The sequence below is a fragment of the Hippocampus guttulatus genome, chromosome 1 (genome assembly GCF_054856545.1).
Source record: "Hippocampus guttulatus isolate MCC_2025c chromosome 1, RoL_Hgut_1.0, whole genome shotgun sequence".
In the NCBI taxonomy this organism is placed as follows: Eukaryota; Metazoa; Chordata; class Actinopteri; order Syngnathiformes; family Syngnathidae; genus Hippocampus; species Hippocampus guttulatus.
This window is the reverse complement of record NC_141261.1, coordinates 18,010,108-18,038,031: the sequence shown is the minus strand read 5'-3', so window position 1 is coordinate 18,038,031 and position 27,924 is coordinate 18,010,108. Positions and strand designations below refer to the sequence as shown.

The 27,924-nt window shown below is 41.4% G+C and overlaps 2 protein-coding genes across 8 annotated transcripts in view; one reads left to right on the top strand and one right to left on the bottom strand.

Annotated features, from left to right (window-relative positions):
- cacna2d3a (calcium channel, voltage-dependent, alpha 2/delta subunit 3a) overlaps nucleotides 1-24,503 on the top strand; it is a 100,520-nt gene extending 76,017 nt beyond the window's left edge. For 3 of the 6 annotated variants that reach the window (XM_086115739.1, XM_086115731.1, XM_086115724.1), the window contains 11 exons: nucleotides 12,279-12,340; nucleotides 12,676-12,720; nucleotides 12,793-12,855; nucleotides 13,964-14,034; nucleotides 16,306-16,381; nucleotides 16,484-16,536; nucleotides 17,108-17,163; nucleotides 19,182-19,296; nucleotides 22,257-22,374; nucleotides 23,479-23,556; nucleotides 23,678-24,503. In XM_086115739.1, the coding sequence (XP_085971865.1) occupies nucleotides 12,279-12,340; nucleotides 12,676-12,720; nucleotides 12,793-12,855; nucleotides 13,964-14,034; nucleotides 16,306-16,381; nucleotides 16,484-16,536; nucleotides 17,108-17,163; nucleotides 19,182-19,296; nucleotides 22,257-22,374; nucleotides 23,479-23,556; nucleotides 23,678-23,770 (830 nt within the window). In that variant the 3' untranslated portion in view covers nucleotides 23,771-24,503. Of the gene's footprint in view, nucleotides 1-12,278; nucleotides 12,341-12,675; nucleotides 12,721-12,792; nucleotides 12,869-13,963; nucleotides 14,035-16,305; nucleotides 16,382-16,483; nucleotides 16,537-17,107; nucleotides 17,164-19,181; nucleotides 19,297-22,256; nucleotides 22,375-23,478; nucleotides 23,557-23,677 lie in introns of those variants that run through there. The other 3 variants (XR_015101389.1, XR_015101391.1, XR_015101390.1) reach the window with 3 other exon arrangements.
- lrtm1 (leucine rich repeat transmembrane protein 1) lies at nucleotides 249-7,503 on the bottom strand. Of its 2 annotated transcripts, none has more exons than XM_086115761.1 (4): nucleotides 7,044-7,503; nucleotides 4,584-4,968; nucleotides 4,280-4,485; nucleotides 249-1,901 (listed from the first exon to the last, which is right to left on the bottom strand). In XM_086115761.1, the coding sequence occupies exons 1-4, from the start codon at nucleotides 7,048-7,050 to the stop codon at nucleotides 1,393-1,395; spliced, it is 1,107 nt and encodes a 368-aa protein (XP_085971887.1). In that variant the 5' UTR covers nucleotides 7,051-7,503; the 3' UTR covers nucleotides 249-1,392. The 2 variants fall into 2 exon arrangements, with proteins under 2 accessions (XP_085971887.1, XP_085971896.1); XM_086115770.1 differs by having other exon boundaries at nucleotides 4,584-4,911.
- Nucleotides 24,504-27,924: the final 3,421 nt, after the last annotated feature.

Here is a 27,924-nt window from a genome sequence, read left to right as displayed (position 1 = left end):
CTGCCCGAGTTATCTTTTGGACACTGCCTTCTTCAAACGGAGAATAATGACACCTTATATTGATGACATTCTCTTCATCTGAGAGTTCATGGCAGGGATTGATTTTCCTGTCTTGGCTTCTATTAAGAATGTATCAGTTGCTGCCTCATTGCTTTGCAGTCGAAGTTTTCTAATGTTTGGTTCTTTCTGGGTTTTCTCCATTTGATAATGTCCTCCTGCTCACTGGTCAAAACAATTACTGTTGTCAGTTCAAATGTTTCCATTTATTTTGTATACTGAAGGAGATCAGCATGACTCACAAACAACACCTTGACTGACGTTTCAGTAAAAGTTTGCGTGTGTTTATGATTTTGTGCAGCATTACAATAATGGTCACTAACACTGGGGAACACAGTTTTTTTTGTTGTTGTTGTTGTTGAGTTAGGTCTGACAGCTGTTTTGAACAAATTTCTCTTAATTCCTGCTATGCTAGCTTTCTGTTTGCGGATATTGATTGCGCTGACCTAATGGGAGCTGCACACTCCTCTCACAAATGGCCGTAGATTGTAAAGTTTTACTTCCGTTTATGGTAAACTATGGAGAACAAAAACAAAGAGGTGTGCTCGGAAAAAAAAAGATTGCAATTTTGGAATGAGCATGCCAATTTTTGTTTTTATCAGCATAAAAATCTAACTCAACAGGATTTTTTTTTCTAATGGTTCCCCAATGTGTACCCGTAAAGTAGTTATTGCTTCAAACTTCCCATCATCACTTCAAGGGTGGTCAGACAAATATCTTTCTTCAACATATTTTTTCTGCCAAACTATATCACATTATCAGGCACAAACAATGAAATTCTCTACAAGTACACTACGTGCTTTCAGTACATATACATACACTCAAGCATTAATGGTAACGCAATCACTCAGTTGTTCTCATCACAAACAAACGTAAACATGACCAGCTGCCTACTACAAATTTAGAAATCAATCTGATGTGAGACAACAAAACAGGAAACAACAGCTGAAAGACACGCACATTCTCGAATAAATTTCAAAGACCAGCTTTCTACTAAGACCGACAAATACAGAGCATTAACAATAGGGACCTCTCTGCGGCAGATTGTATCTACTGTATCTGTGATATGTGTTTCTCACAAAAAATGGAATATACTCATTGTAACACTTTGGCCTTCCCCATTGAATTGGCATAGAGTTCCAGTTCTTTTCAGTGCATAGTCAAATATCTGCGGAATTTAATTAGCTACCTAAGTTTCAGAAAATGTCAAGTCACACGAGCGTGATTAATTTTCACACTCTTCTTCCCCTCACAGCAGATCCACACAAACATGTCGTCCCACGGTGACGAGGTTAAAGGGCTGAAGCCCAAGTTTGAAGTTTGTGTCGTCATCTTTTAGGCAATGGCATTCTCCAGTGGTTCCTTCTCATCTAGCCTGGCATGATCGGCCGCACGGGCCGCTGCCAACTCCTCGTTTTTCTTCAGCTCCCGCTGATATTTGGCCATGATGGCGGCATAGGCGCAACCATATACTGCTGCAGCCAGCATCATCAGACACACGATGCCGCACACGACGCCAGTGATGATGACTGTGGCGATAGCGTGGCGTAGGTTGACCGGCCGCTGCCGTTGCTTCGTCTCACACTCTGGGATATTCACCCCTCCGCCACCGAATCCCTCCCCCATTGCCATGGGGACATGGAGCGCATGGCTTGAAGGATGAGCATGGTTGCCATGCATGTGGCCTCGCAGCAGCCTTTCCGATTCCAGATGATGGATGTTGGCAAACAAGTAATGGTAGCTCGTGGTCATGCAGGCATGGAAGAGCTGGTAAGGGACCTTCTGCAGATCTCTGTCTCTCATTTCTATGGGCTGGCTGCAAAGCACCTCATCCACCACTCCACCTTGGGAGCAGAGATATACATCATCAGTGATCTTATAGTCCTTTTGGCACCGCGCGATAGGGATGACCTCAGTCATAGCTCAGCTTCAAACAGTTCATGGGCTCGAGAGGCAGTCGTAAATAATCTAACCTATAATGCCTTTCTTGATTGGTTATACGGAGTGTGTTTTGATTAATGGTTGCACTTCAGCGGCCGCCCTCTCTATTCCCCCCCTGTAAGTCGTTATTTTATTTGTCTCTCTGTCAGTGTACTTTTTTTTTTTTAACTTTCTGGATAATCATTGGTCTTCTTTTAACCACACATTCTTGTTTCAAGGCCCATTGTTCTCTTCGGCGGCACTTGTAATTTACAGGTTTTGAAGCAGGCAGCCAACGGAATGTGGCTTTCACTGTACAAGGGATAAATTATTTATTTGTTATACACAGTACATCTATTGCATATGCCATGCCAGGCTCGCTCTCACATGGGAACAAATGACCATAGACCAATACACTATTGTAAAAATACTCATGTGTATATATGTATGAGTGTGTGTGTGTGTGTGTGTGTGTGTGTGTATCTCTCTCTCTCTCTCTCTCTCTCTCTCTATATATATATATATATATGTGTGTGTGTATATATATATATATACCTGTATATATATATATATTTAAATATATCCTCTTTCATCTATCACTGCTTCATACAACATAGAGGTTGCAGAAAAGTGGTTAAGATTGCACGACTGTCTGTGTCTTATGCGTTGTGTTGTTTTATTTTGTTATTTTGACTTCAAGCCGGCTCCACGAGAGTGGCTGCCTTTACAGCAGCTCCTATATTTTGTTCTTCTACTTCTTCCCTTCATAACTTTGCTGCTGTGAATTGGGAATTTCTCCATTGTGAGACTAATAAAGGTTTTCTTATTTTATCTTATATCCAGGACATGATATGAAACTCCACCAGCTCCAAAGTAGCCCCCCAAAACACTTACATTTGCTAGTAAACGAGATTTATCTACAATATTTACTGTTTTCGAGTTCTCACCAACAACTAACTAAACAGAAAGACTTCAGGATGAACGGAGGCCAAACAAAGCATTACTGACTGGCAATGTGACAATTCTAACCTAAATATTTATGGAACAAGACCATCAATTCTTTCCTTCCTGACAAACGAAAAAAAAAAACAGAAAACACAGTTGAACACATTCGAGGCACTTCACCCCTACTTTCCTCAGCAATTTTCTTATCAGCATTCTTTCAAAGATGTTGGAAGGAGAGAGAGAGGGTTTTTTTTTCCCTCTCGCCGTCATCGTAGGTCTGCTTTTTAAAGGGGTTGAGCACCTGATACTACCAATCGCGAACCAATGTTCAGCCACCAGTCCACCTTCATTTCCACCAAAGTGGAATCACCTGCACAGACTTGCTGCAGACACTACCAGTATGACTTTAATCCTAACAGTCCCTGACAACAGTTCAGCAAGAGTTTCAGAAGGATTAACGGCTCTCACACTTCTCCAGTACATAGTGCAAGGTTACGCTATCCATTGCAAGTTTCTCGAAACAAGATCTGGTCTTGACAACCATGCAGCAGATGGCCTGCCACTACCATTACTGATGAAAACAAAGTGCTCCTTCCTTGGGTAGGCGTTGATGCAAAGCCAAGGAAAGTCCTGAAGTTGGTGCGAGTAAAACTTTATCACTCTCTGAAGCATCTGCTGACTCAAGCTCTTGTTCATGTTGTTTTTCAGTGAAGCCCTCCAGATAGATTTTCTATGGCTTTGTTCAATTGCATGCTTAAAGAGGCTTTATGCTGTGTGGTTTGTAAGGAACAGATCTGGAGAGACTCTCCATGGATAGTGTTAATTGTACATCACACTAGAGCAGTGTGATGAAAGTACGACTCCTCACAAAAAAAAAAAATAATAATAATAATCACATGGGTGCCAATTTTGCAAGGTGCTCCGATGTCAAATAGCAAGCCATGGACAAATTTGCAAAAAGTGCAAAACCTAAGCTGTCAAATGCTGATGGCCTACATGACGCAGATTTCTAAATAGGAAGTGCAAGTGACTTTTGGTACACCCTGTTCTAACCCATGTAGGATGTGTTCTTTTCACCAAAACAGGAACAATAACTTTTCACTACTGCACATTGAATGACACAAAGACACACGGACTTTCCAACACCTGTATTTTTGTGTGTGTTTGTGTGTGTGTGTGTGGAGGGGGGCAGACTGCAACAGTTTTGTAAGAAGTTGTTTTCATCCGGGTTCAGATCAGACAGTCCGTCTCCATTTTAGATTTTTCTGTCATTCGTTTATACAAATGTACTAATATATGATGTTAATTGCGAAAGGATATTGGAATAAATCTTGCAAAATATTTTGAGTTCACGCACCTTTGAAGAGGTAGGTCTCCAGCCACAGTTTGAGGCCTATAAGGTGGCAGTCACACTTCCACGGGTTGCCTCGTAGTGTGAGACTGTCTAGGCGGGCCAAGGCCTCCAGCACCGATCGGTCTAATCGTGTTAGCCTGTTGTGGGCGAGCCCCAGGTGGCTCAGGTTCCTCAAATTTTCTCCCATGGCTCCGGACAAACCCCACAGGCTTCGTGACGGCACATGATAAGAAAGCAAGATGAAATCCAATGACCAAAATGTTTCAAATGTCATCACGGTCCGATCGAGAGAATTATGATGCCTAACCTGTTGTGTGAAAGGTCAAGGTGTGACAGTGAGTGAATGGGTCCAAACAACCTCTTATCAAGCTCTCTCAGGCTGTTGTGGGCGAGACTGAGATGCTGAAGAGTTCGGAGCCCCAGAAGAGCAGTTGGAGAAACGGATGTTATGGAATTATTTGATAGATCGAGAACGCGGACCAAGGGTATTTCTCGAAAAGCCATCGATCCGAGGCCCCTGATGCGATTGTCTTGGAGATATAATTCTTGGGTGTCTGGATGTAATCGTCGGGGAATGTCGTACAGGCCTCGACCCCGGCAGATCACAGCTTTGGTGTTTGTGTTGCAGCTGCACTCTTTGGGACAGGCACGTGACAGAGAGAGGAGGGAGAGAAGGCAACACACCAGTATCACTGTAGAGACAGAAAGTTGTAATTATAAATTACTTAATTAATATTTCAAAACAGGAACTGCACTCAATCTGACTCAGGAGCACTCTGAGGGCAGTACGCCCGAGTATGCTCCGTTTGATATTGTGAAAACAGAAAAACCACTAATTAGGTTCCATGCATGACATTGGCTGGTCAACTGCAAGATCTCTCCTAGCGGATGATCTAGTCAGCCATGCTTGTGACATGGGCAAATGGAGACCGTCTTGCACCCCATGTGTCTGTCTGTGACCCCCCCCCCCCCTGCCCCCACTACGCAATACTGACGGGTGTGCTTTTAAAATATTTTAAAGATGATAATGATTGAAATGCATTTTATGATTTGATTTCTATAATGATTCAGAGAGATTATCCCACGCTGCTGTCATAATTATGAATGAAATATCATGACGCCCACCACGCAACTCTGTAGATCACCAAATTTGTCTGCCTGCGCTCCGAATAAAATCGCCTTACAACACCCACGCCTCAAGCTAGAGCTGCTTTTTATGAGTCTAAATTGTAGTGTACCTTTTGTAACCAGATTTGGAGATGTGCCGGGGGTTGCGGCAGCAACACTCAGCAAGGCATAGCGTGTCTACCATAATCACAAACACGCTGGACTAGCCCATTGCCCCAGCATGTTCTTATGCTAAGTGCAGACTGCTTTCTGTGACCAAATTATCAGAGGAGTCGGGGGTGAGGCATGTTCAGAGAGCCGCAACACAAGCTACGGTAGACATAGCTTGCACTGGCACACAAATGAATATACACCCGTTTCTTTGCCGAGCACATGAACGTCAGAATACCAAAATAGGGTCCTTGGTCTTAAGTGCAACATAAAATAGTTTGAATAGTTGAACATATTTTGCTTGAAGGCAGAAAAAGTCTGAGTACGATGCATAAGAACGATGCTCACACCCACTTCTCCGACCTGCTTAGACCTGGGCCTTCTGTGACGTCAAAATCGCAAACTACAACCCCTCACCAACTCGCAACCCACGCACAAATCCATACATAGCAGATATTGGGTGTCTGAATCCTTTTGAGTTGACTTCACATGTCCATTCCTCCTGGAACATCACAGCAGTATTTATAGCATTGGCTGGACTAGCTGAAGGCTAAATGAAATGCAGTTCAGGCCTAAGCCTGGGAATGTAGTCTATTTACAGATTCTGAACTGATTCGTGGTCTACGGAATGTTTCACTCTTCAAAACCAACAAACTTAAACATTAGAAATCATTAGGAAAGTAAAGTATCCTATGTTTTTATCTTTTTTTTTAAATCTCAGTTATACCATATTTTCACCATGTCAATCTCATAGTAGCTTCCATAAAGGATTTAAAAGTAGTACAAGTCAAAACACCAAAAAAAAAAAGAAACCCAACCAAACAAACAAAAATGAGCAGGATCTAATTTGTTATTGAAAAAATTCAAACGATTGATGGTATTGTGCTTATTAATAATTCAAATCAGATTACCAGATCAATCATTCTAAATGCATCTGTAGACATGATTTTTTGCTGACAATTTCTGAAACTCGACCATTTAGAATGAACATATTAATTAATATGTACAGTAGTATGATTCTATCCGCAATTGTTCCTTGAAAGAGTGCGCTGACACGTGTGTGCATACATAGAGCCCTTGCATGGCCGCACATAAACAGAGCATCAGCTCAGTGAAGCATCGTAGCTCTCGAACGAGGTCAACAATGGAGAATGGCTCCGTGCGCTCATGTGTCCCTTCAGTCCCAAGTGCATGCACGAAGGCTTGTAATGATGTGCACACGCAGCCCACAGCAAGTGGCTACCACTTTAAGTCAGCTGCACAACAATGCCTTGTCGTTTCAAGCTATGAGAGCTGATGCAAAAAAAAAAAATCCACAATAAACACACATTTATGATTATTTTTGGATCATTTTTTATTCTTCTTATTATTATTGTTAAACTGTTGATATATTAGACATTCATTTACACAGCAAGATGAGATTAAACAGCCCGCGTCAATGCCTACTTGCAGAATTATTAACCAAAATATTTTTGAATTGCTCTCCTACCTGTCATATCTGCCAGGTGTCCTTTGAGCACTTGAGTTCGCCGTCCTGTTTTGTTTTTGTTTTGTTTTTGTTTTTATCTCCCCTTTTGGGTTCTTGTGACTGACCCTTGTTCAGGCTCCATTAGCTGTCATTGAAGCTGAGATGAGATGTCCTTATTGTCATTGGGTTGGCCAATAAGGTCTTTTTTTTTTCAAGATGAGGCTTGGAAACCTATGTTGTTTTCCAAATCATCAACACTGCCTACAAGCATGAAACCCCATCAGAGGGGCCGGATCAGAACACAGAGCTTACTGCCAGTCACACAGCCAGTGTGGGATACTGAAACTCTCTCTCTCTCTCTTTCTATCTCTCTCGCTCTCTCCCTCTCTCCCTTGCAGCTTATTTCTCTCTGACTCGTTTCTTTCCCATCACCATTTTTTTGTGCTTCAATGTCTTTCTCTCTCCCTTTACCCTGCCTTCCATACTCCCCGTCCTTAGTTATATCAGTAAAATGTCATCTCCCGGAGGACGGCTGTGCCCCTTAAATTTTGGGGTCCGCATGCACTATGACATTCACCACCGCTCCTATTTCTATGGCAAGAGCTTAAAATTGAATTTGGAGTGTAATAGTGAAATAATTAAATGTGCAAGAACACCCTTGGCACAGTGTGGTGGCATGCTCTAATGCTAATACGCATGACACAAGGGCAGAGGCGATGGCAGAGCAAACTCCCAGCACAGTTAAAAAAAAGGAAAGGAAAGGGGAAAAATAATCAAAAGGCACCAATGCACACACATAGACAGAGCAGCATTTTAATCTGTTGCAGTAAATCTACATTGAATTCTTTTGGCTCAGCTCTCTTGAGCTCTTGGGTCAATGGAAAGAGAAGCAACAATGGACAATGGGTGAGGCAGATTAATAATGGAATTTTATTTTTAATGGTTCTTAGTATATTTAAGCTCTCAACGTGATCTTGGATCATGTCCTCTGTGCTCATTCCCTCTGTCTGTATTCCCATCCTATCTATAGCTTTTTTTTCCCCAAGATGGCGCCCGAGTAGGCAGCCTTCAGCAAGTGCTCTTCAAGAGCCTTGCTTTTTTGTTCTTTTTTGGTATTTTTGTCTTTTGTTTTGTGACATGTTGTTTGTTGTTTCATCGTGTGGACCTGATATGGACTGTTTTCAGCGCTTTTTGGCCACGACATTTGTCAAAGGAGAAGTATCTGTGCTTGGTGGTTGCGCCTTCTCGGCAGCACGCCTGTACCAGCACAGATGTTGATTTGGAGGAATGTCGTCGCCATTGACTGTCGGTGCTGGACAGACCTGGGGTGCTTGTGTTTTTTGCGCCTGTAATGGGCAGCATTTTTCACAACCCCGTTTTGTTCAGTGGCTATGTCGGCGCTGTTGGACAGTCGGCGTTGGTGCGGCTGGATGGATGGCTGCTGAAGTTGAGGATGAGGAGAGAGGATGCGTATTTGGAACCGTGAGTCGCCGCTTGGAATTGAAATGGATTTCCATGGGACAGGAGAAGTGAACCAATCTCTTTTTTCGTCAATGGATGCTACAGCTTCTTGTTGACTTTGAAACTTAGCTTGTGGCCGACGTGTGCACATTTTGAGCATGACGTCTCTGATCCACTGGTTAAAGGACACTTTGATTCTCTCCTCTTTCATCTGAAACTGCTTCAAACAACAAAGCGTGTGACGGAAAAGTGGTTAGGACTGCACAACTGTCCGTGTTTTATGTTATGTGTTGTTTATTATTTTACTTTATGTTAACTGTTTTGTGAAGCGCTTTGTTACAGCTGTCGCTGTTGTGAAAGCGCTATATAAATCTGCATGTATTGTATTGTATTGTATTGTATAGCTGAATGATTTTTCTTCTCCCTGACGTATAAAACGGTAATTTATGTCACACACTTATATGCATTACATTGGCAATTCAATTTTATTAGATGACCCAGCTCAGCATCAGGGCTCAATTACATTAAACATGAAAATACTTTAAAAGACAATAGATCAGTACGCGCGCGCACACACACACACACACACACACACACCATGACAAGTATTAGATAGCACGGATTTGTGGATATTGTCCTGTCATCCAGTTCACGGTGTACTGTACATGGCCTGTCTCCATTCTAAAATGTCCCCAGGAACCACGAGCAAGTTTGTCAGAATCAGAATCTTATTGACCAAATATTTTGACAGACAGAAGACAAGACTTTCTGGTTGTTTAGTGTCACTCTCATGCGACGCGGCAGGAAAGATCTGAGGTCTTCAACCACAGTCCAGATATGTTTCTATACTGTTAAGAGAATGTATTGCATATGAATACTAAGATGCCGACATTGAGACAAAAATGAATCATGAAAATGGAAAGAGAGATTTGTCATGAATGCGCATCCCCTTATCATAACAATGATGTGGCTGCGAGCATCAGAAAACTGAACAAATTGAATTGCCATATGCATGCACTCTGCTTAAAACGTATGGAATCAACATAAGATCCCTAACTGTTCAGGAAAGTCTAATCAAATTGACCTGGGTCGTCAAAACTTGCTATGGTTTTTTTGCAAGCGGCCATGATAATCATGGAGCTGAAAGAATACTCATCGTTTCAAACGTGAAACGAGCAGCCTGCAGCCTGATTCTACTGCCCCAATGTCGCCTCAACTGCTTTAATAACTTTTTGCCTGTCAATTGGGCTTGCGTCTAATTACACCACGACACAATTCACGCACATTTGCCTTGGCTATATCTGGAATATATGCAGCATTAAGTCACCCATTCACTCAAATGTCTTTAGGTTTGGCAGTTCTTAGTAGAATTCCAATTAACTGGAGGCATTAAGCCTGTTGTCATCTCTCCCTGCCTGGGACTGAGGCAACGAGTGGATTTGGAGTGCATTTTATGACTCTTCATCTTTGGATTCATAAGCCCAGCTCAGAGCATAATACTGGCCACCCCGCACGTGCGTAAATCATACCCGGGGACATTTAATTTTTTCCATTAGTGCAGAAACCTTACCATGACAGATTTAGGCCCTTTTTGTCTTTTTACACCACAGCTCAAGCTAGAAGATCATTTGACCGTTTCTTTTTACCTGTAATGCACTTTGACATTTATTCTGCATGAGAACTGGACGGTTCCCACCCTTGTTATTTTTATTCCGCACAGTCACTATTTCTGTGTTCTGCTTTTTCAGGGAATAAAAATCATATTGTATCTGTTTTGGCATCATGTGCTAGGCTGTCTTTCCATTGCCCAGCGTCTTAAATTAGCTTTTCCTCTTGGGTTTTCCAAGTGGGTGTAGAAATGGTGGGCTGCTGAAGGGATCTGGCAAAGCTTATGATGAGATAATCTGCACCTGTTCCTTTGGGCGACAGCTAAAACAGGCCACAGCAGCACACCACTGCCCTCAACAATTGCGCAAGCATACACAAATACAAAACTACAATTCCTTCTTTGATCAAATTAAGTGTTTTAGTGGCTGAAAGTTCGCTACAGTGGCTTTTTATAGTCAAAGTTCGATACCGTTGTGGAATGGCTTCCTGTCCAGAGTGTACATCGCCTCTCGCCCAAAGTCAGCTATGATCGAATCGGTGACCCGAATGAGAGTAAACAAACAAACAAAAAAAAGATGTCCAGTATGCCAAACATACCTTGGTAGGAGTTGAACACTGTCAATTTAAAAGTGGAACATGTTTTCAGGTCTAGACAATACTATCCATCCTATCTGGATCATGCTTATCCTGTTCAAAGTCGCGGATAGAAAGTTGTCTGTCCCGAGTTGAAGTGAAAGCCAGACCACACCCTTGGCCTGCTCACCAGTCAATAATTGTGCACCTGTAAAGATATTTTCATTGAGATTTCAATGTTGGCTTCAGTCAAGTTTAAAAACAGTATCATCAAAGAAAAAAGATGAATTTGATGATGAAAAAGATGATTTTTGAAACATCACCATTGCTAATGCTAAATTCAATGTAAAATCATTTTAACAAGCTAATGGGAAATTAGCATCGACTTCTGGCACTGATATTCCTTCAAATAGCCATATTCACACTCAAACGCTGTAGAAACACATACTGTACATACAGGGGAGTGTAAACAAAGTCAAAGTCACATATCTGTGAAAAACAAGTTATATTAATGGAGCTGAATTGAAACTTTTTTTCTTTTTTTTTTTTTTTTATCTCATTGTAAAATTGTACTCCATTCATGCTTGGCACCACACTGCCCCTAAGAGGCCAACGACTGCATATAAGGAACAGCCGCTATTTAATTTGTATTTTATTCATTGCTGTTATTAGTTGACTTTGTTACTAATTTATGTAAGTTTAGATATCAAGCATCCATGGATATATATACATTTTTTGTCGCATCAACACACATTTCCACATGATGTACAAAATATGATACCCGGGGCCCCAAGTTAGCCCAGTAAGTCTCAACACTTGTGAAAATAACAATAAGACGAGTAAAATAAAATAAATGCAGTAAAGAGATAAGGGATATGCTTGTTAACGGTTTGAATGCTTGCGATGATGAAATGTAGCAAAGTTGTGAGTGCAGTGGAATGAAAATGCAAGCGGCTTGAAATTCGCATGATATTAGGTCGAAGAGTAGAGGGTTTGAGAATAGACCAACAATTCTGAGTGGGAACTGAACCCATGCTGACTGAACAAGAATCTTTGCACCATCAGTTACAATTTTAGGCAGTGCCATTTTGAAATGCAGTCTTCTCAATACGAATCCCAAGCATCAATTTGCATGATCTGTCGGTCTTTCAATCAAAATGATTGTATTTAGTGACATTCTACATTTTTGCTGACTTGGGGTGCGACACCATTGATTTTAAAATGTACCGATTCGGTTTGGCTGTAATTCAAACAAATTTTCCAATTCAAACCTATTTTCGTTGCACTCCAAGCGAATATGAGCCTGGTTTTCTTCTTTTGGCTCCAGCTTAGATTGGAACTGTAGATGTGAGATGAGCTCCTCTGTGGAAGTCTGTTAGAAAATCAGAGCGAGGAGTCAGCCATAGGGAAGGGGAAGGCGAATTGGTGCGCTGGGAGGTATGACCTGGTGTTAAAGTTTGCTTTGTGCATTTTTGAAGTACCACATCTACGCATGTGCGGACCAATATTGTATTAAGTGACTTGAATTCATCTTCGAATTTATCATTCATGTTATTTCTAAGCAATGGCTTTTCTGATGTCACATCTTCCTGGCGATGTTTTTTTTTTTTCCAGCTGTCGGCATCCAAATGAAACTCGACTTCTTTCAGAGGAAATTCTGGACAGCTAGCAGACAGGTACACAAAGACATATCACATACACATGAATGAGGTATGGATATAGAAAAAAAATCTTCCATAAATATTACAATGGGAACCTTATTTTGAAGTTCGGAGTGCAATTTGATACAAAGGTAATTTCGAGAGGGTGGTATGGGTACACAATACTAATACAATACTAAATGCTTATTATTTTCAAAGGGTCATAAATCGGTTCATGAAATGTATTCATTTTAAAGCATAACTTTACTAGATAATAAACATTAGCAACTGGTGAGTGAATTTGTGTTTGTTGCCTTCCCCTAATATTGCATTGCACAAACTTTTATTTCCTCTCTCTCTCTCTCTCTCAGTGTGCTGCCCTCGATGGGAAATGCTCCATAAGTTGTGACGATGAGGTTTGTTCCAGGCTCACTTTCTTACATATCAACTTAAACCTGAATGTCATGTGTTTTTCTTGATTTCAACAGAACATCAAATGCTACCTCATTGACAACAACGGCTTCATTCTGGTGGCAGAGGACTATATGCTGGTTAGACACACAAGTGAATGCAAACAGCGAATGATATCGTCAGGCATGAGCAAGCCAACCTGATTATGATCCGCATGTGGCAGAGAAATTGCGTTGGATGTGCCAGATTCAATCTAGATTCCACTTAGTTCATTTTTTAAAAAGTCACATAAACAAATCAGGGTAAGCGTTATTGCACTTTCGCCTCCAGTTTTTATAAAGACACTGACTTTCATAGTAAACAAGACAAGTGTGAAATGTATGCAGTATTTTGCAACATGGCGGTTCCCACATAATGTATTTATTTGGATCATCTGGAGTAGTCTTTTTTAAAGATAGTGAGACAGCATTAAAGAGAAAAAAAGCAATCCACATCTACAAACTTGATATCGAATATGCATTTGACGCATTCAATTTAGGAATATAGTTTATTTTAGACCTGTCAATACTGCCCCCAAGTGGTTTAGATGATAATGTAATGTAATCATTTTAATGTACGGGTACAGCATATGAGAAAAGAACTCATTTAAATATACACCTTGTACATTTTTTGATTGAGAGAGATCTGACGATGAGTTGAAATACATCAACTCAGTAGAGGTAGCCTTCGTAGCGGCTAAATACAGCAGAAAAGATACAGTTGGTACCATGAGGGAGGTTGTGTTGCTGTGTTTTTGTTTTTGTTGTTGTTGTTTTTTTTGCCGTGGCCACGTGATTAAGTTTCTACAAAGATCCTGCGCAGCCATTACTAACAAAGCTGAAATTGATGGTGCTTCCATGATTTTGTTTCGAAGAATTTTGGCATGTGGCAACACCAAGATCATGTTCCAATTTGCTGTGATTGTTCTCTTTCGCTCTGTGCCTGCCCTTTGTCCTTCTCCCCCAGCTCTCTATTTCAACCCATCCAGTCAAGGTTGGCTCTGTTGGGGATTTTTTCTTTAAGACCGACTTCTTTCTTGCCTCTGTTTCCAAAGCGCTTGCTCATGTGAGCTTCAGTTGATATTCTTAAGTGTCTGAGGAGCACATTTCGAGACCCACTCCCAATGGACATGCCTTGAGATAGCTTGTTGTTGAGATTTGGTGACGTACAGGTAGAATGGACTTGACTTTTGACTCTCTTTCCTTTCAGACAGGAACCTTTTTTGGAGAAGCCGAAGGGGCTGTAATGAGTAAGCTCCTGCAGATGGGTTCTTTCAAGAGGTATGTCTCATTTTCTGTGTGTGTGTGTGTGTGTGTGCGTGTGCGTGTGTGCGTGTGTGTGCGTGTGCGCACATGTATGAGTTAGAAAATCCACACAAAATATCATGGCACACAGACGGGCCACAGAATGAGAGCATGTCTCCAATGGCGCTGACAGCTCTTAACTTGGCCAATCATGTTGAGCTATTAAGTGCCGAACTCCGACCCTTTGCGAAGCAAAGCGTTCTTCGTTTGGGGATTACCGCAAAGACTTTGCTGAAATGCCAGAGAAACTGGAAATCATCGAGACGCACACAGAATTTGCACACATTTGCGGATACGAAGCTTGTTATAGAGCTGCTGTTGTGGTGTGGTCCTCTGATTTTGGGGGGGGAAAATTTGCCCACATACAGTCTATGTGCCATCGTCTTCATATGACTCATGTTACTGTACAAAAAATATGAATTCAGGGAATCGAGGATCTACAAAATTATTTACAAGTACATTTCAAGTTTGTTATGAAATGCATGGGCGACATCATGTCACTTATTGTAGGGATGAAGTTGTCAAGGAGACCCATGAGAGCTTTCGGAGAATCTTCAGGATTAGTCTGAAATTGAGCATGACGTGATGCGTGAATAATGTTGCTTGTAGATCTTAACACGAATGAAAGCAGGGCTGCGTTAACTCTTTCCAACCGTCGCCATCTGCGCAGTTTTGATTCGGGTGAATCCTCACTTTGAGCTCGAACGCAAGTTGCCCACTCATTTGTCAGGATCAACTAAGGGTTGGTTTTCAGCCCACTTTGCCGATTAGACGCGATGATCATTTCCTAATGCGAGCATTGGAAAGGCGAATTGGTGCGGATTTTGCAAAATCGCCGGCAAAATAACACGTACGATGTATTACTCCCACGTATCCCATTTGGACATTAGTACAGGTTTGCTGTGTACGACATAATGGGACCTGGCTTAGTGCTAATTGGTTCCTGGTGGTGCGTAGCAGCTGTGTCACGGGTCCCGTGACGGAGGTTTTTGTCTGACCCGAGGCTGCGGATTAACCTGGTCCCCTCAGACACACGGAACGGTCTTGTCAAATATACCCTGAGATGAAAAGTGTTGAACTGCAATGATGTCTATTCATCGAAGGTACGTCATCTAATGAGCAGTTTCGATGAACAACACAGGCAGCCGGCCCCAGAAGGTTTTATACTTCTCACGTCAGGCCAGCAAGGATAACCGGCAATATGCTTCCTCACTCTTTCCATATGATTTGCATACCATGTCGAAAGCGGGATAGGCCGGCTCTCAAACCAGTTTTAAGTTGCGCTTTTTTCCAAGTAATGGCACACACCTGAGCAAATATTCTTTTGGCGTTTCAATGTGATGCGATGTAATTGTATTTACATTTATAGTGTATTAGATTACATATACAGTACAGTGGATGAAAAAAATGTCGACACACCCAGGTTTTTGCCATAAGTCGGCTTGAAACGTTTTCCACCATGAATGTGACTGATAACCTGTATTTAAAAAAAACGTTAATGGGGTTGCAGTGTGCAATAACCGGTGATGTGGCTGCGTTCAGGATTCGCCAATCACATTCAAACTCATTTTAAATCGGAGTCAATACATAGTTGCCAGGATTTAAAGTGCTTCTGATGAGATTCTGATTCAGATCAAGTTCAGCTGTTCACTTGTGTCACTTTTTTTTTCCTCTTCTCTCTAAAATATTTCAAAAATATTTGTTTTTTCCAAGTGAGTTGTATAGGTTATAGGTCACACTAATAGTGGAAAAAAAGTTCTGTATTAATTTATCTTGATCCTTTTATTTTTTTTAATCTCATAACCTGGCATCTTAACAGGTAGACGTTTTGTATCAATACTTGACCTACTGTCACCATTTGTGGATCTTACCATTTTGGGCCATGTCAAAGTATGTTAAAGCGGTCACAAAGCACATTAAAGCTTGAAAGAATCAGTAATACATGACCAATGGAATCCTGACACACACCTTTCGACATCACTTGAGGAAGCTCTCAGCTATCAGCTTTTTTCTTTCTTTTTATTTTTTATTTTTAATATATATATCCGCGCTGCCTCCTTGCCCATCCTGTGTTATATCCGAAGGTAAAGCAAGAGTTTGTTTCACCCTTTGGCTCACCCACAAAGTGCATTTTAACAGTAAAGATCCAGTCTGAATCTTTTAGAAATGTCTTTATTTCGACCGTACTTTCCTGACATTGCGTTCATGATGCAACATGTAATTCGGGGCTTTCTTGTGTCTCCACAGAGTGACTCTTTATGACTACCAGGCTCTGTGTTGGGTGTACTCAGAGAGCAGTGACAGCGGACACACACTGTTGGATGTACGTTTTGTACCGGGCAACCTATTTCTTAAAATATATATGTATATAAATATATTATTCTGGAAAGAGAGCATACTGTATTTGTCCTTTTCTCTCCTTCAGCCTTACTTTGCCTTCCTCTCAGCTGTGAAGTGGCTCCTTACAGAGCTTGTCATGTAAGGCGTGTGATGTGGGAGTGTAGCGTCTGGTTGTGACAGAACGACTGTGAAAGTTGTCTTTTGTTGAAGGAGTCAATCGCATGTGATGTCTTTTTGCGCACCAGCTGCGTACTGACGCATGTTGATGTGGTCACCAGTCATTTGCTGCTTGCTGTTTCCTGCATAAGCCAGTGGGTGCATGCCTGTCATGCTATACTGTGGCGGCGGCAGAATGATGCTGGGTGGTCTGTTGTCGCCGCAGTGCATCATGGCGATAGTGAGCAGTCAGTGTGGATACGAAGCTTTGTCCGTGTTTGCGTTGAAATTTTTCCTCATGGATTTCAATGTTCCGCTTCCAACTGTGTACGACTTTCTGTTCAATAAAGAACGTCGATGTGATGCCTCCCCCAAGTGCCCCCCCCCTCCACCGACTTGCACTTTAAATTTTATTTGTACATGATAAAATGCCTGCAGAAATGGTGAATGTCGTAACCATTTGGAATGAAGACAGCAGTTCAGTCTGTCACAGTGTGTAGTGAATTAGATTTCCACATGTAATTTTACGGTCCATATTCTTTTCATCTAATAGATTTTTGGTCAAGTTCAACCTGTACAGCTGGTGGCAGTCTGACTTCACTGCAAAAGGTAAGTGCACGCGCGTGTGTGCGCGCCCACACACACACATTAATATATTCATACAAAAGGGTGGAAAGGCATTTTCAATTTCTATATTCCTGTTTTTTTATCACGTAAAGAGCCTGTGACAGATTCTTACTAATAATGTTAATAGAAGATTTATTGAAAACATATCATCCACCCTCACTGATTTTTAATATGATTCAAATTCAATTTTTTTTAATTCAACAGGGTTCTGTTGAATTTGGACAATACAATGACAATAATAATAATAATACATTTTATTTATAAATGTTTTTATTCTATTCTATATGACAGCATGATTTAAGACTTAAGAGGAAATAAACCCTTTTTATTTTGATCATAGCAGAATGGTTTCATGAAACAGATTTCAAGCAGCACTCATATATTTCCACCCTGAATTGCTTTATTTCCCTTCAAAGTGTATCTTTCTAAATATGACATCTCATCTATGCAAAGCAGCTGAGTTCATGAGCTCTCGAAACAAATGATAAAAATGCACATTTCAGACTAACGAGTGTACTTAAGTAAGAAAAAGTGTGTCAGCAAGTAGACAAAGCATTATTTTCATTTAACTTTCTGGTTGCTTAAATGAAAAGAAATAAATGCATAAACTAGGTTCTCTGCTCTAGAAGGAATATGAAAATGCACATTGTTCTTTTCAATTAAGCATTAATAGCAACCATTTTTTCCATCTGGAAAGGCCTACCCACAGACCAAAATGTAAACTGATCCATAAACTGTCGGAACAAAAGTGAGTGAAAGACGACCAGTGCTGTATTTGACTTTGTACGTCAGTTCGACCACGGAAAAACAGAACAGAAGAGGAATGAACCCAAAAAGCAAAAATAAAAGCGGCAAAAACATGAGACTGCCGCAAGCTACATGAGCTCTGGTGTGGATCTGTCAGCACACACATTTTCTTTTCTTTTTTTGGTATGTCCGAAATAACTCGCACATATGTACCGGTATGTGATGTACCAAACTCTGCATGATGTTGGAACTTGTGGTCAGTAATGTCCACGATGGAATGTATTGAACTCCTATTTTTTTTTTTAATTATTCTTTGTTGGCTTCAATTTTCTTCCCATGCACACACATTTGATTGTTTCACCATTTGAATCATTGCGATGATGCCTGAGACTTTGTACGCCTGTCTGGGATTAAAAGCTTGGTTATGAGGAACGCTAATATTTTGTGCTTGGATGAGAACGAGAAAGGAGAATGTCAATGCATTCCTCACACGCGCTTATGGTGAATAAAAGCGAAGCTGAGCGCGGCTTCTTACCAAAGAGTCGGGACAATTTCACAGCTGGCTACCCTCAGGTCTTAGCAGCACTCTCTCCAGCTTTTTTACAATGCATACATGGACCCGTGACACCCAGATGGCACGCACCCATTTAGCCGCCTGTAAACCGGCCCGCAACACCTACCGTACTGAACTAATCCCACACATTAATGCATGCAGGCTTTGTACACACACATTAACGGCCGGTAATTAAACAACTCCATTCAAATTATAGACATAATCCACCTTCCCTTGAAGGCTTGCCTGGGGAAATGTGTTGAGAGCTTATGAAAGGATGCCACTTTTGTTCAAATGTTTATGTCTTGAAAGGCGCTTATAAACAAAATGTATTATATTATTATTATTTCAGACGTGCAAAGTAGGATTAGCTCCTGCTTTGATAGCGCAGCCTTGAAACATTGACCCGGAAAGAACGTTTGAAGATGTTTACACTGCAGTTCGCTTTCAGACCTCTGGGTGGCAGGAGAGTTCAACATCAGCCTCCCGGTTTGGGCTCACGCTGATCATGTCCTTGTTCACAAAGTTGTTTTCTCCAAAGCGTGTATATTTACTAGGATGTGGTGTGTCGAACTGTTTGCTTGCATTCTATTTGCACGACTATTTTGGCAGTTAGGGTTCCAGGAACACCTCACAAACGCCTTCACTTCTTTCACTCATTCCTCATTTTCCGCTCCTCTTTTCTTCCCCTCTTGTTCAGCTCAGAGGATGGGCCGAGCCATGCAGGTACCATGTGATACCGAGTACCCGGCCTTTGTCTCGGAGAGAACCATCAAAGAAAACACAGGGAACATCGACTGTGACGGCTGCATCAAGTATGTGCGACACACAAACAGAGGCTTGAATGCACATTTGTGTTTAGCTGTATCTCGAGCAGTTGATTGCCACCCAGGGTGGGAAATTAATTTTCCAGTTTCACTTCATTTGTCCAAAAGTCATGTCTTTTACGGTGCGAATAAATCTTTGTTCATCTGTCTTATCGATCCAGGCGATGTACATAAGCAGAACGATGAGATGCTCTGACAGAAGGGACGATAGACCGTTTGCCTCCAACAGAATAAGTCGTGGTTCCCTTTGGCTCTTTCAGCTTTGTGTTCATTGAAACAGGCCCAGATTTTACAATGAGTACATGGATTTGTGAGCAAACTGAGACAAGATTGTCATTATTTCAGTATGCTGTGTATACTTTTGGTGGCATTTGTTTTTGCTGGTGTGCCGTGGTATTGCCAAATGTAAAATGAGGTCGGGAATAGCAGGATGTACCACAAGGTTTTGCACTACTCCACTGATATTCAGGAGGCCTCTCAGAGCTCATTCAAACAAGCTTCAGCATCTATAAGGACATTTTGAATATAAATATACGATCCATATAAGTCATTTGTCTGGTAACACATGCTTGCAGTTTGATATGCGAGGCATTTTGAGAGGGGAAAGGAGAGGTGAAAAAAGGGCTTCCTTTTAAAAATGGGAAAATGAGTGTGGTCCCCATTTACAATTTGTGCTTTTCTGTCAGGCAATTGTGGGGTGTTCTCCGGAACTCTCCAATGGGGCCTTCATTGCTCCCAGCTGTGGAACTGCCACGGAAATAATGTGTGTGTGTGTGTGTGTGTGTGTGTGTGTGTGTGTGTGTGTGTGTGTGTGTGTGTGTGTGTGTGTGTGTGTGTGTGTGTGTGTGTGTGTGTGTGTGTGTGCGCGTGTGTGTCAGTCCTGACACATCTCTTTACACAATCTCACTGCAGGGATGCATACTAAAAAAAAAAAAATAGAACAAAACACTCAGTTTTAATTGACAATGTCAAAGAGGTTTGTTTGTTTGAAGCAATCTTAGGTTTGTTGTGATTGTATCGAACTCTGGTTTAATTTGTGCATCTAATGAAGTGTCTGGTAACTGCGTTTTCATATGCATGCTGAAGTGGACTGTCTTGTTTTGGAGAAAAAAAACAACAGAAAAAGTGTGTTCTGTAGCTGGTTGCATCATTTTCTTCTTCTAGTGTAGTATCAGATTTCATTACCACAAACACATTTGGCTGGTATGTGTGAAAAAAAATCTTTGTTATGATTTTATGGTAATGTTTCAAGTGTTTGAACTACCCAAATAATCACACTCAGAAAAACATCGCTGAATTCATGTGTGTGGAACCACGTAACATTAATAATGATCATATTTCTCTGCTGCAATGACAGATGAAAAACCACACGTTCATTTATGGAAAATTGCAATTGGAAAATATGAAGCCACATGCTCATTAAGCCAAAAGTGAGCAAATAAGGTGAATGACATTATGTTCGCTCCAGAGCAAAGCATACGAACTAAATGACATCGAGGGCAACTGTCACTCACATTAGCATAGCCGTAACCCAAAATATTGTTCAGTGTTGACGGCCGGTGCTATTTTGATCAAGTGTGTGAGACACTGTCTGTATTTTCGTCCAAGATTTACACTGCCCTTGTACACGTGTGTGTGTGTGTGTGTGTGTGTGTGTGTGTGTGTGTGTGTGTGTGTGTGTGTGTGTGTGTGTGTGTGTGTGTGTGTGTGCGCGCTTAAGTGCTTATGTGTGTGTATATGCATATGTGGTGTTGCCGTCGGTACAGTATGTTCAAGGCCATCGAGTGTGCAGTCAGCGAATGTTTTGTTCCAAGAGCAGCAGATGAAACATCAGCACGTCCCGTTCGGTATGAGTGGGACCGTCTTGGCCTCCATGCTGGTTTGGTCTGTCATGGTGCGATGACTGTTTTAAAAGTGTGGTGCAACCCCGCAAGTCAAGGCTGTTTGCGGTTGGTTGAAATGGCCGCGCTATTACATTTGGAGAATATTCCTGGAGTCATGAGGTAGTTTTTGTTCCTAGTTGCTGGTTCGATTAAATTCCATTGTGTTTATGTGCCGAAACTATAAACGTAACCGCAACAGTTTTTTTTTTAAAATTATTGTACACACTGAGCCTTGTGGGAAGGACATCTGACTCTAGATTTCAGGGCCAAAGAGAGACGAGATAGCGGATGAAGAAGTGGGAAAGGCGAACAAACAGATCCGTCATATCAGTGGGAGTGTGATCTCAGTGTCGTCTACCTTCACGTCACCTGCACAATGTCATGTGACCCAGTGTGAGCACTGTATCAAAAAAGGGCCCATATAGGTTTGGATTTTGTTTTCCCTTTAATAATAAAAACTCATTTTTTGTCTTTACTTGTGTTATCTTTGTTTGATTATCAAACATTTAAGTGTGACAAACATGCAAAAAAGAAGAAATCAGAAAGTGGGGGGAAACACTTTTTTCACACCACTGTACATGAAAACTGTTTTAAAATAGGCCATTCATTGAAGGTGCGCCGTATAATTCGAAGCGGTTTATAGTGCAGAAAATACGGTATTTTTAAAGATTTTTTTTAAAATTCATGACAGTCATTGTCTCCAATGCAACTCAGTAGTCAGTCAGCAGGGGGCCATGAAGAGATGAACAAGGCTTCGTTCCCCTTTGTCTCCTTCTGCATGTTTTATGTTCAGTAGCACTTCATTGACGTGCACCTTGGATTGCGTCTCAGTGAAAAGTAGGAAAGGACAGATTGAGGATGATGATGTGTGCTCCTGTGTCTGTGTGTTGATTGACAGCTGGCAACGAGTTTTGATGCACGTCAGGTCAGCTCTCTCTGCTCCGCCAGAGCAGCTTGCGAACGCAAAGCCGTAGACATATATTTCAACCCCGTGAACCAAGCCTCGCAACTCACCTCTCTAAACTACAATGATCAAGGACTTTTGTCTCTGGCTGTGATTGGCAGGTCCTTTGTAATCCAGCAGATCCCCAGCAGCAATCTCTTCATGGTGGTGGTGGACAACAAGTGCGATTGCAGCATGTTGGAGCCAATCACCATGGATCCTGTTGAAATCATGTATATCCTTTACGAAGAAAAGCTTGGACTGTAAAAGCACCGGGCTCTGGGTCACATCACATTCTTGAGATGAAACCGCATCATGCAGACTGACACGAGACGATCAGTAATAGAGCTCCAGATGTCACGCACCTGTTGCTGGATGTTTTCGCAGCCACATTGGCAGTCGTAGCGCCGGCACGCCAACGATGGACAAACTAACGTTTATGCGTCAACATTCCATTCAAGTGAATTCACATCTCACTTTGATAAGAGAAAAAAGGAATTCATTAATTACCGTGGCGATTGATTTGATATGTTCAGAGGTTGAAGTGGGCGGAAATGGAGATGTGCATGTGAATGTGAATTTTGGTGGCAAGACGTTTTTCTGTCCCTGACTAAAATTCAACCCCAGGCTGACAAGCTTTTTGGCTGTCACACTGCCTCCGACGTGTCATACAATTTTCGCCGAGTTTCTCAATCCATAGCCAAAGGCCTGCTACTTCCCCCACCATCCACAAAAGCTTGATTCAGTGGATTCTTCGGATCGTGATCAAGCTTTACCCAAACCGACTTCAGGTTGATCATTATGATAATCTCCGTCTTAAAAACTTTTGAACCAACTGAAGTAACTGAATCTTTATTGCTCTCAGAATCAAGTTTTGGTTGATGTTGAGTTACACTGCAGAACTCTGGATCCACTTTTCCTGGCTTTTGCGAATGCCTGCTCTCGGAGTTCTGTGTTTTCATCAGTGGTGCTGGCCTTCCGCTGCATGGTTTGTGAAGAGCAGATTCTGTTTTGAAGAACTTGCCTCGGATAGCATGAATTGTACTTTGGGTTATAGGGGTGTAACAGTCGCAACTTGCCGCAAAAAAAAAAAGGTAAAACACCAACAACTTTTTGCCGGGCGGCAGTTTTGGAATGCCAATGTGAAATGGTGAGCCATGGGCAAGGCGATAATATGCTTCTAGAAAAACTGAATAGCCGAAGATGTCAAAGGTTGTTAGCCTCATTCCTGTCCGAATGATAGCAAAAACTAAAGAGGGAAATTGAAGTGCATTGTGACTTTTGGGACACCTTATATGCATTTAATCGTTACTCTTAGCCGCCTTAACTTTCCCCTCACATAACGAATCTCTGAAGTGTGAGAGACTGAAGACGCAAAAGGATAGGAGGCGCCCAGATACATGTCACCCGTTCCACCCTGAGGTATGTGCTTGCTCTTTGAATTGTCTGTATCTTGTAGTCTCAGCTGAGACAGCACGCGGGTTGTACTCAAATGTTCCATATCTGTTCTACATCATCATGTTTGGCCCACTTCTTTCTGCAGGAGAACTCAATGGAGTGTGGAGGAGCTCACACTCTCACACCAGCTTTTTCTGCAACGCTGCTCTTCATCCTCCTGGCGCTCTTCCCCAGGTGACCAGAGCTGGCTGCATCTGTGCATCTTTTCTGTGTCGAATCGACTTGGCATGTAAAACGATCACAAAGAAATTACACAAAAGAAAAAACCTGGAGAAAAGGAAAGAAAAAAAAACTCCCAATGTTCCAGTTCTAGCCCCTTTCACCACCGTTAAAGGCCATTTTCCTGAGTTAGCTGACAACAAATATTCATGAAAGGACTGAGAGCTCTAATGTAGTGTGATCAGTCAGGTGCTATAGCAATATCACATGCACAAGAGCTTTGCTGTTGTTCAGATTTGAGGTCGATGACAAAGTGGCCTCGCTGACACTCCATAGTGAGCATTCAAGCCACGGACCACCCATTAGCAGCAAGACTGGTGCACTTTCCTCTGGTACCGACTTTTCACGGGCAATTATCATTCTGAAGATTTAAAAAAAACAATGAAGCTAAAATGACTATTAGTGGCCGGGGTTCAAAAAAAAGAAAAAATGTTGAATTGCCCCTCGTTTTGCAAAATAAATACATAAAGTACAAATCTCCGTTTTTGTTATAAAATGTATGTTACATCTGTACAGTAAATATGACTAAAAGGTTTAAAATATAACTTATCAGTCGTACCCATAAACTGTGACAACCACATTTTGAGTCCTCTGATGTGAGTAGTTGTTAAAGTTTAAGCTTTGCCTTAGTCATTGATATTAGTCCTTTGGTGTACTTTTTTTTTTAAATAAAGCCATGTACAAAAGGGGAATGAAGAGCTTTTATATTGAGTTTGAATTACCAAATTGCAGACAGATTTGAGGTTTTACATGTTTTGCTTTCTTTGTTCTTCCAATTTTGGTCTGCGTATCAATGGGAATGTGGCAATTGTGCGAGTGCGTCTGTGCGTGTGTTGGTGGGGGGGTGGGGGGGTGTCCATCTGTTGTTTTGCCCTTCTGTCCTCACTGTACACCTTTGACCAAGAACTCTTTCATCGACCAAGAGACACATAAAAGCCATTGAATTCCAACAACAACACACATCTGCAAATGCTCAACAACTCGACACAAACAATCGCGAGATATTGATTTTCAGGCCATATGCGTACATGCATGCAAAAGGACTTTATGGCATGTTGGATCAATCGTATCGTGTTTGTGCAAACAAAGTAGTGCAAGAAATAATAAACCGCAGAATTTCGGCGAGAGTATCCCAGGCGCCTCATCCGTGGCTGTCAACTTGAAGGTCCCCATGACCACATGCTTCATCTCCCTCTTTCCTTGGCACCTCTGACCCAGTCGCCTCTGAGGGCCACCCTAGTTTGACAAAGTAAAGCTCACTGCTCAAGTCTGATCTTTCTTGTACTGTTTCAACAGTTGTGTCCCTTGAGCAGAGCTATGTGACTGTAATCACTCCCAGTTCATCCTGTTCTTCCTCTTTCAATGCTCCAAAGACTCCCTGTCTCGCTGCTAGGTCATTTATCACTCTATAATGGGCTGAGAGCTCTTTGGGGTCAACACACATCGAATCCGGTCTGTGATTCCTTCCTGGTTGCCAGATGAGTTTGACGAAAGTGTGTTGCGACACACCATCGGCGTGAAGGCAGACTCATGGAACGCAATCGACTCCCTGGGGATCCGCCACAGTTGCAGCCCCGCTGCCGCCCTCCGTTTGAGTAAGGGATACATGCTTAGCGCTCTTTCCTTTATGCTAGTATAAGAACACATTCTTCATATTTGGGTGAGAATCTCACCAATCCCCCAGCAAATAGGACAGCAAGTTTTCGGACATAAGAAAGTAAAGCAGAGGAAAGTATCGAGTTTATATGAGCTTATGTTTGTGGCTGCCTTTGGACTGGAGTTGTATCTGTAAATGATTGTTAATTCATCCAGAAGAACATGTGTGACATCGGCAATCACTGATGGTTCTTTTAAAATGTGTTTGATGGGGTATACAATGCATATTTGAAGAGATTTACGACAACAGACTCAAAGCTAGTGCTACACTGCCCCACTCCTACCCTTGAGTGCAGCGTTGTATAATGTATACTGTACATATATTTATCTTGACAGAACTGTCTCGGCTCATAAGTCTGTGGCCGAGACAGCCACACCCAGAAAATGTCCATTAAAAGAAAAAAAAAACCCCCAAACATTTCAGAATGTATGATGTGGTTGAGAAGCCACATTCCTGGTATACGGTACACTGCTTTTTGCAGCTCCTTGAGACGAGTCACTGATCACAAGACAAAATATCCTCAAAAGGGCCCATGCACATTCATCATCAAAACTATTTGTCCGTTATCTTGACTACATCAAATGAATATTTTAAGCATTGTAGTCGAATCACAGAATTACATCGATGTTCACGCTTTCATATACTTACACGGAAAAGCTTTCCATACATTTGATGAACTGCTTCAAATGCCAACCTAAAGTGACAGAAATATTAGTGGAATTTGAAGACTCCCCATCCAACCTGGTAGGTTAAATTGAATTGAATACAACTTTATTGTCAAATGTGCTGTATACAGCACAGATTAAATTTCTTCCCTCTCAACATAAAACAAGAGGAGCCGCTGCGGGTGTCCGCGCCGCCATCAAAAGAAAAGTTAAATTAATATCTGAAGTCAAAATGTCAATGTTCTTTGAAAGTTTCGTGAGCTTGTGCTAATGTGATTGTCAGGCTAACGCGTGCTAGCTGACTTCACTCATTAGCCAAGTCACAAAACTACGCCACTAAAGTAAACTTTTTTATTTTACTTTAATAGTGTCGTTAAATAGTTTGGCTAAAGATGTAAACATAACGTTACAAATAAATACAACCATAGTCAAATGTCTAGCCACTTTCTAAAATGTTTTAAGTACATTTAATGTTGAAAATAACTTTTAATAGTTAAGTACATTTCAGATACTTTACTTTTACCCATGTAAAGGTGATTAACCTCTGCCAAAGTTATTTTCTGTTAAGGTACTTGTACTTTTACTCAAGTATCAGTTTCAGGTGCATGATTGATTGAGGGCCACGGAAAGATGGAAATGATTCTGAGAAGCTGAACCACACAAGGACCACACACAGGCTTGGCAGCCACAACACGCTATGGTGAAGACAAGCAGGGAAAACACACACAGACGAGATTCTGTCGGCATTCCACTTGGGGACTTGCCTTTTAAAGCCTCAATGTCACCACATATAATGATGACACCTCTTGTGACATTATTTTTCTTTTTCTTTTAATGAACTTTTTTTTCGCATCTTGTCTTTCTTTGCTGCCGATTAGGCACTTTGTGGATTGTGTGTTACGCAGCATAATTGTCATGCAATGCATTTTTTGTTGACATGGAAGATTTGGCTTTTATCCCTTTGCCTCTAAGCATCTTTGACAGCGCCTTTCTCCTCTGTTCTCTTTTACCTAATCCTTATTTCTCTGTCCACATCCATCACACTCGTTGGCTGCAGTTGCAATAATGAGCATGCACACACACACACACACACACACACACACACAGAAAAAAAAATCCAAAGTCTAATATGATCTTGGGGGTGTTGTTGTCAAAGGTTTGCCAATACAGTAATCCTTCGTTAATCGCGGGGTTACGTTCCAAAAAGAACCAGTTATAAGTGAAATCCGTGAAGAAGTGAACTTTATTTTTTTTACAGTTATTATACAATACTTAACTATATATTCAATGAAATCAAAGACCAAAACCTGTTTTCAGGCCCAATTACAAAAAAAAAAAAATGTTTTCAACAAATAACTATAATAGTTTTTGGAAATACTGTACTGTCGACACGCACCGCCGCTGACGCGTTCTGATTTGAAGAGTTAAAATCATTTAAAAAACTGCACTAAAAAAAATCCATGAAACAGCAAAGCCGCAGAAAGTGAACCGCGTTCGAGCGAGGGATCACTGTGCCATACAAAAAGAGTCTCTGACACGGCTGCAGCATGCGGCAAAATTTGTGGCTACTTTTAGACAGTTTATCGGGTTAAAGGTTATCATTATTGGTGCATGAAAGGGTTAAGGATGTGATACTAGTTAAGGTACGTGATAGGTCGACCTCAAAGCAGAATTTTTGTCATACATAGGAAGTCAAGTCTTGATTAACATTTATCAGAACAGGAAAGAGAACGTGCTGGCGCATTTTGGCTGCAGTTTCTCAATCACAATGTTTTGTTTTAGTCTTTAGTG

What these genes read in the sequence shown, in the direction of transcription:
- lrtm1 (XM_086115761.1), bottom strand. An exon ending in CTTGACCTTTCACACAACAG is followed by an intron (nt 4,486 to 4,583) that starts GTTAGGCATCAT and finishes GCCGTCACGAAG; the next exon opens with CCTGTGGGGTTTGTCCGGAG. An exon ending in GGAGACCTACCTCTTCAAAG is followed by an intron (nt 1,902 to 4,279) that starts GTGCGTGAACTC and finishes TCTGCTCCCAAG; the next exon opens with GTGGAGTGGTGGATGAGGTG.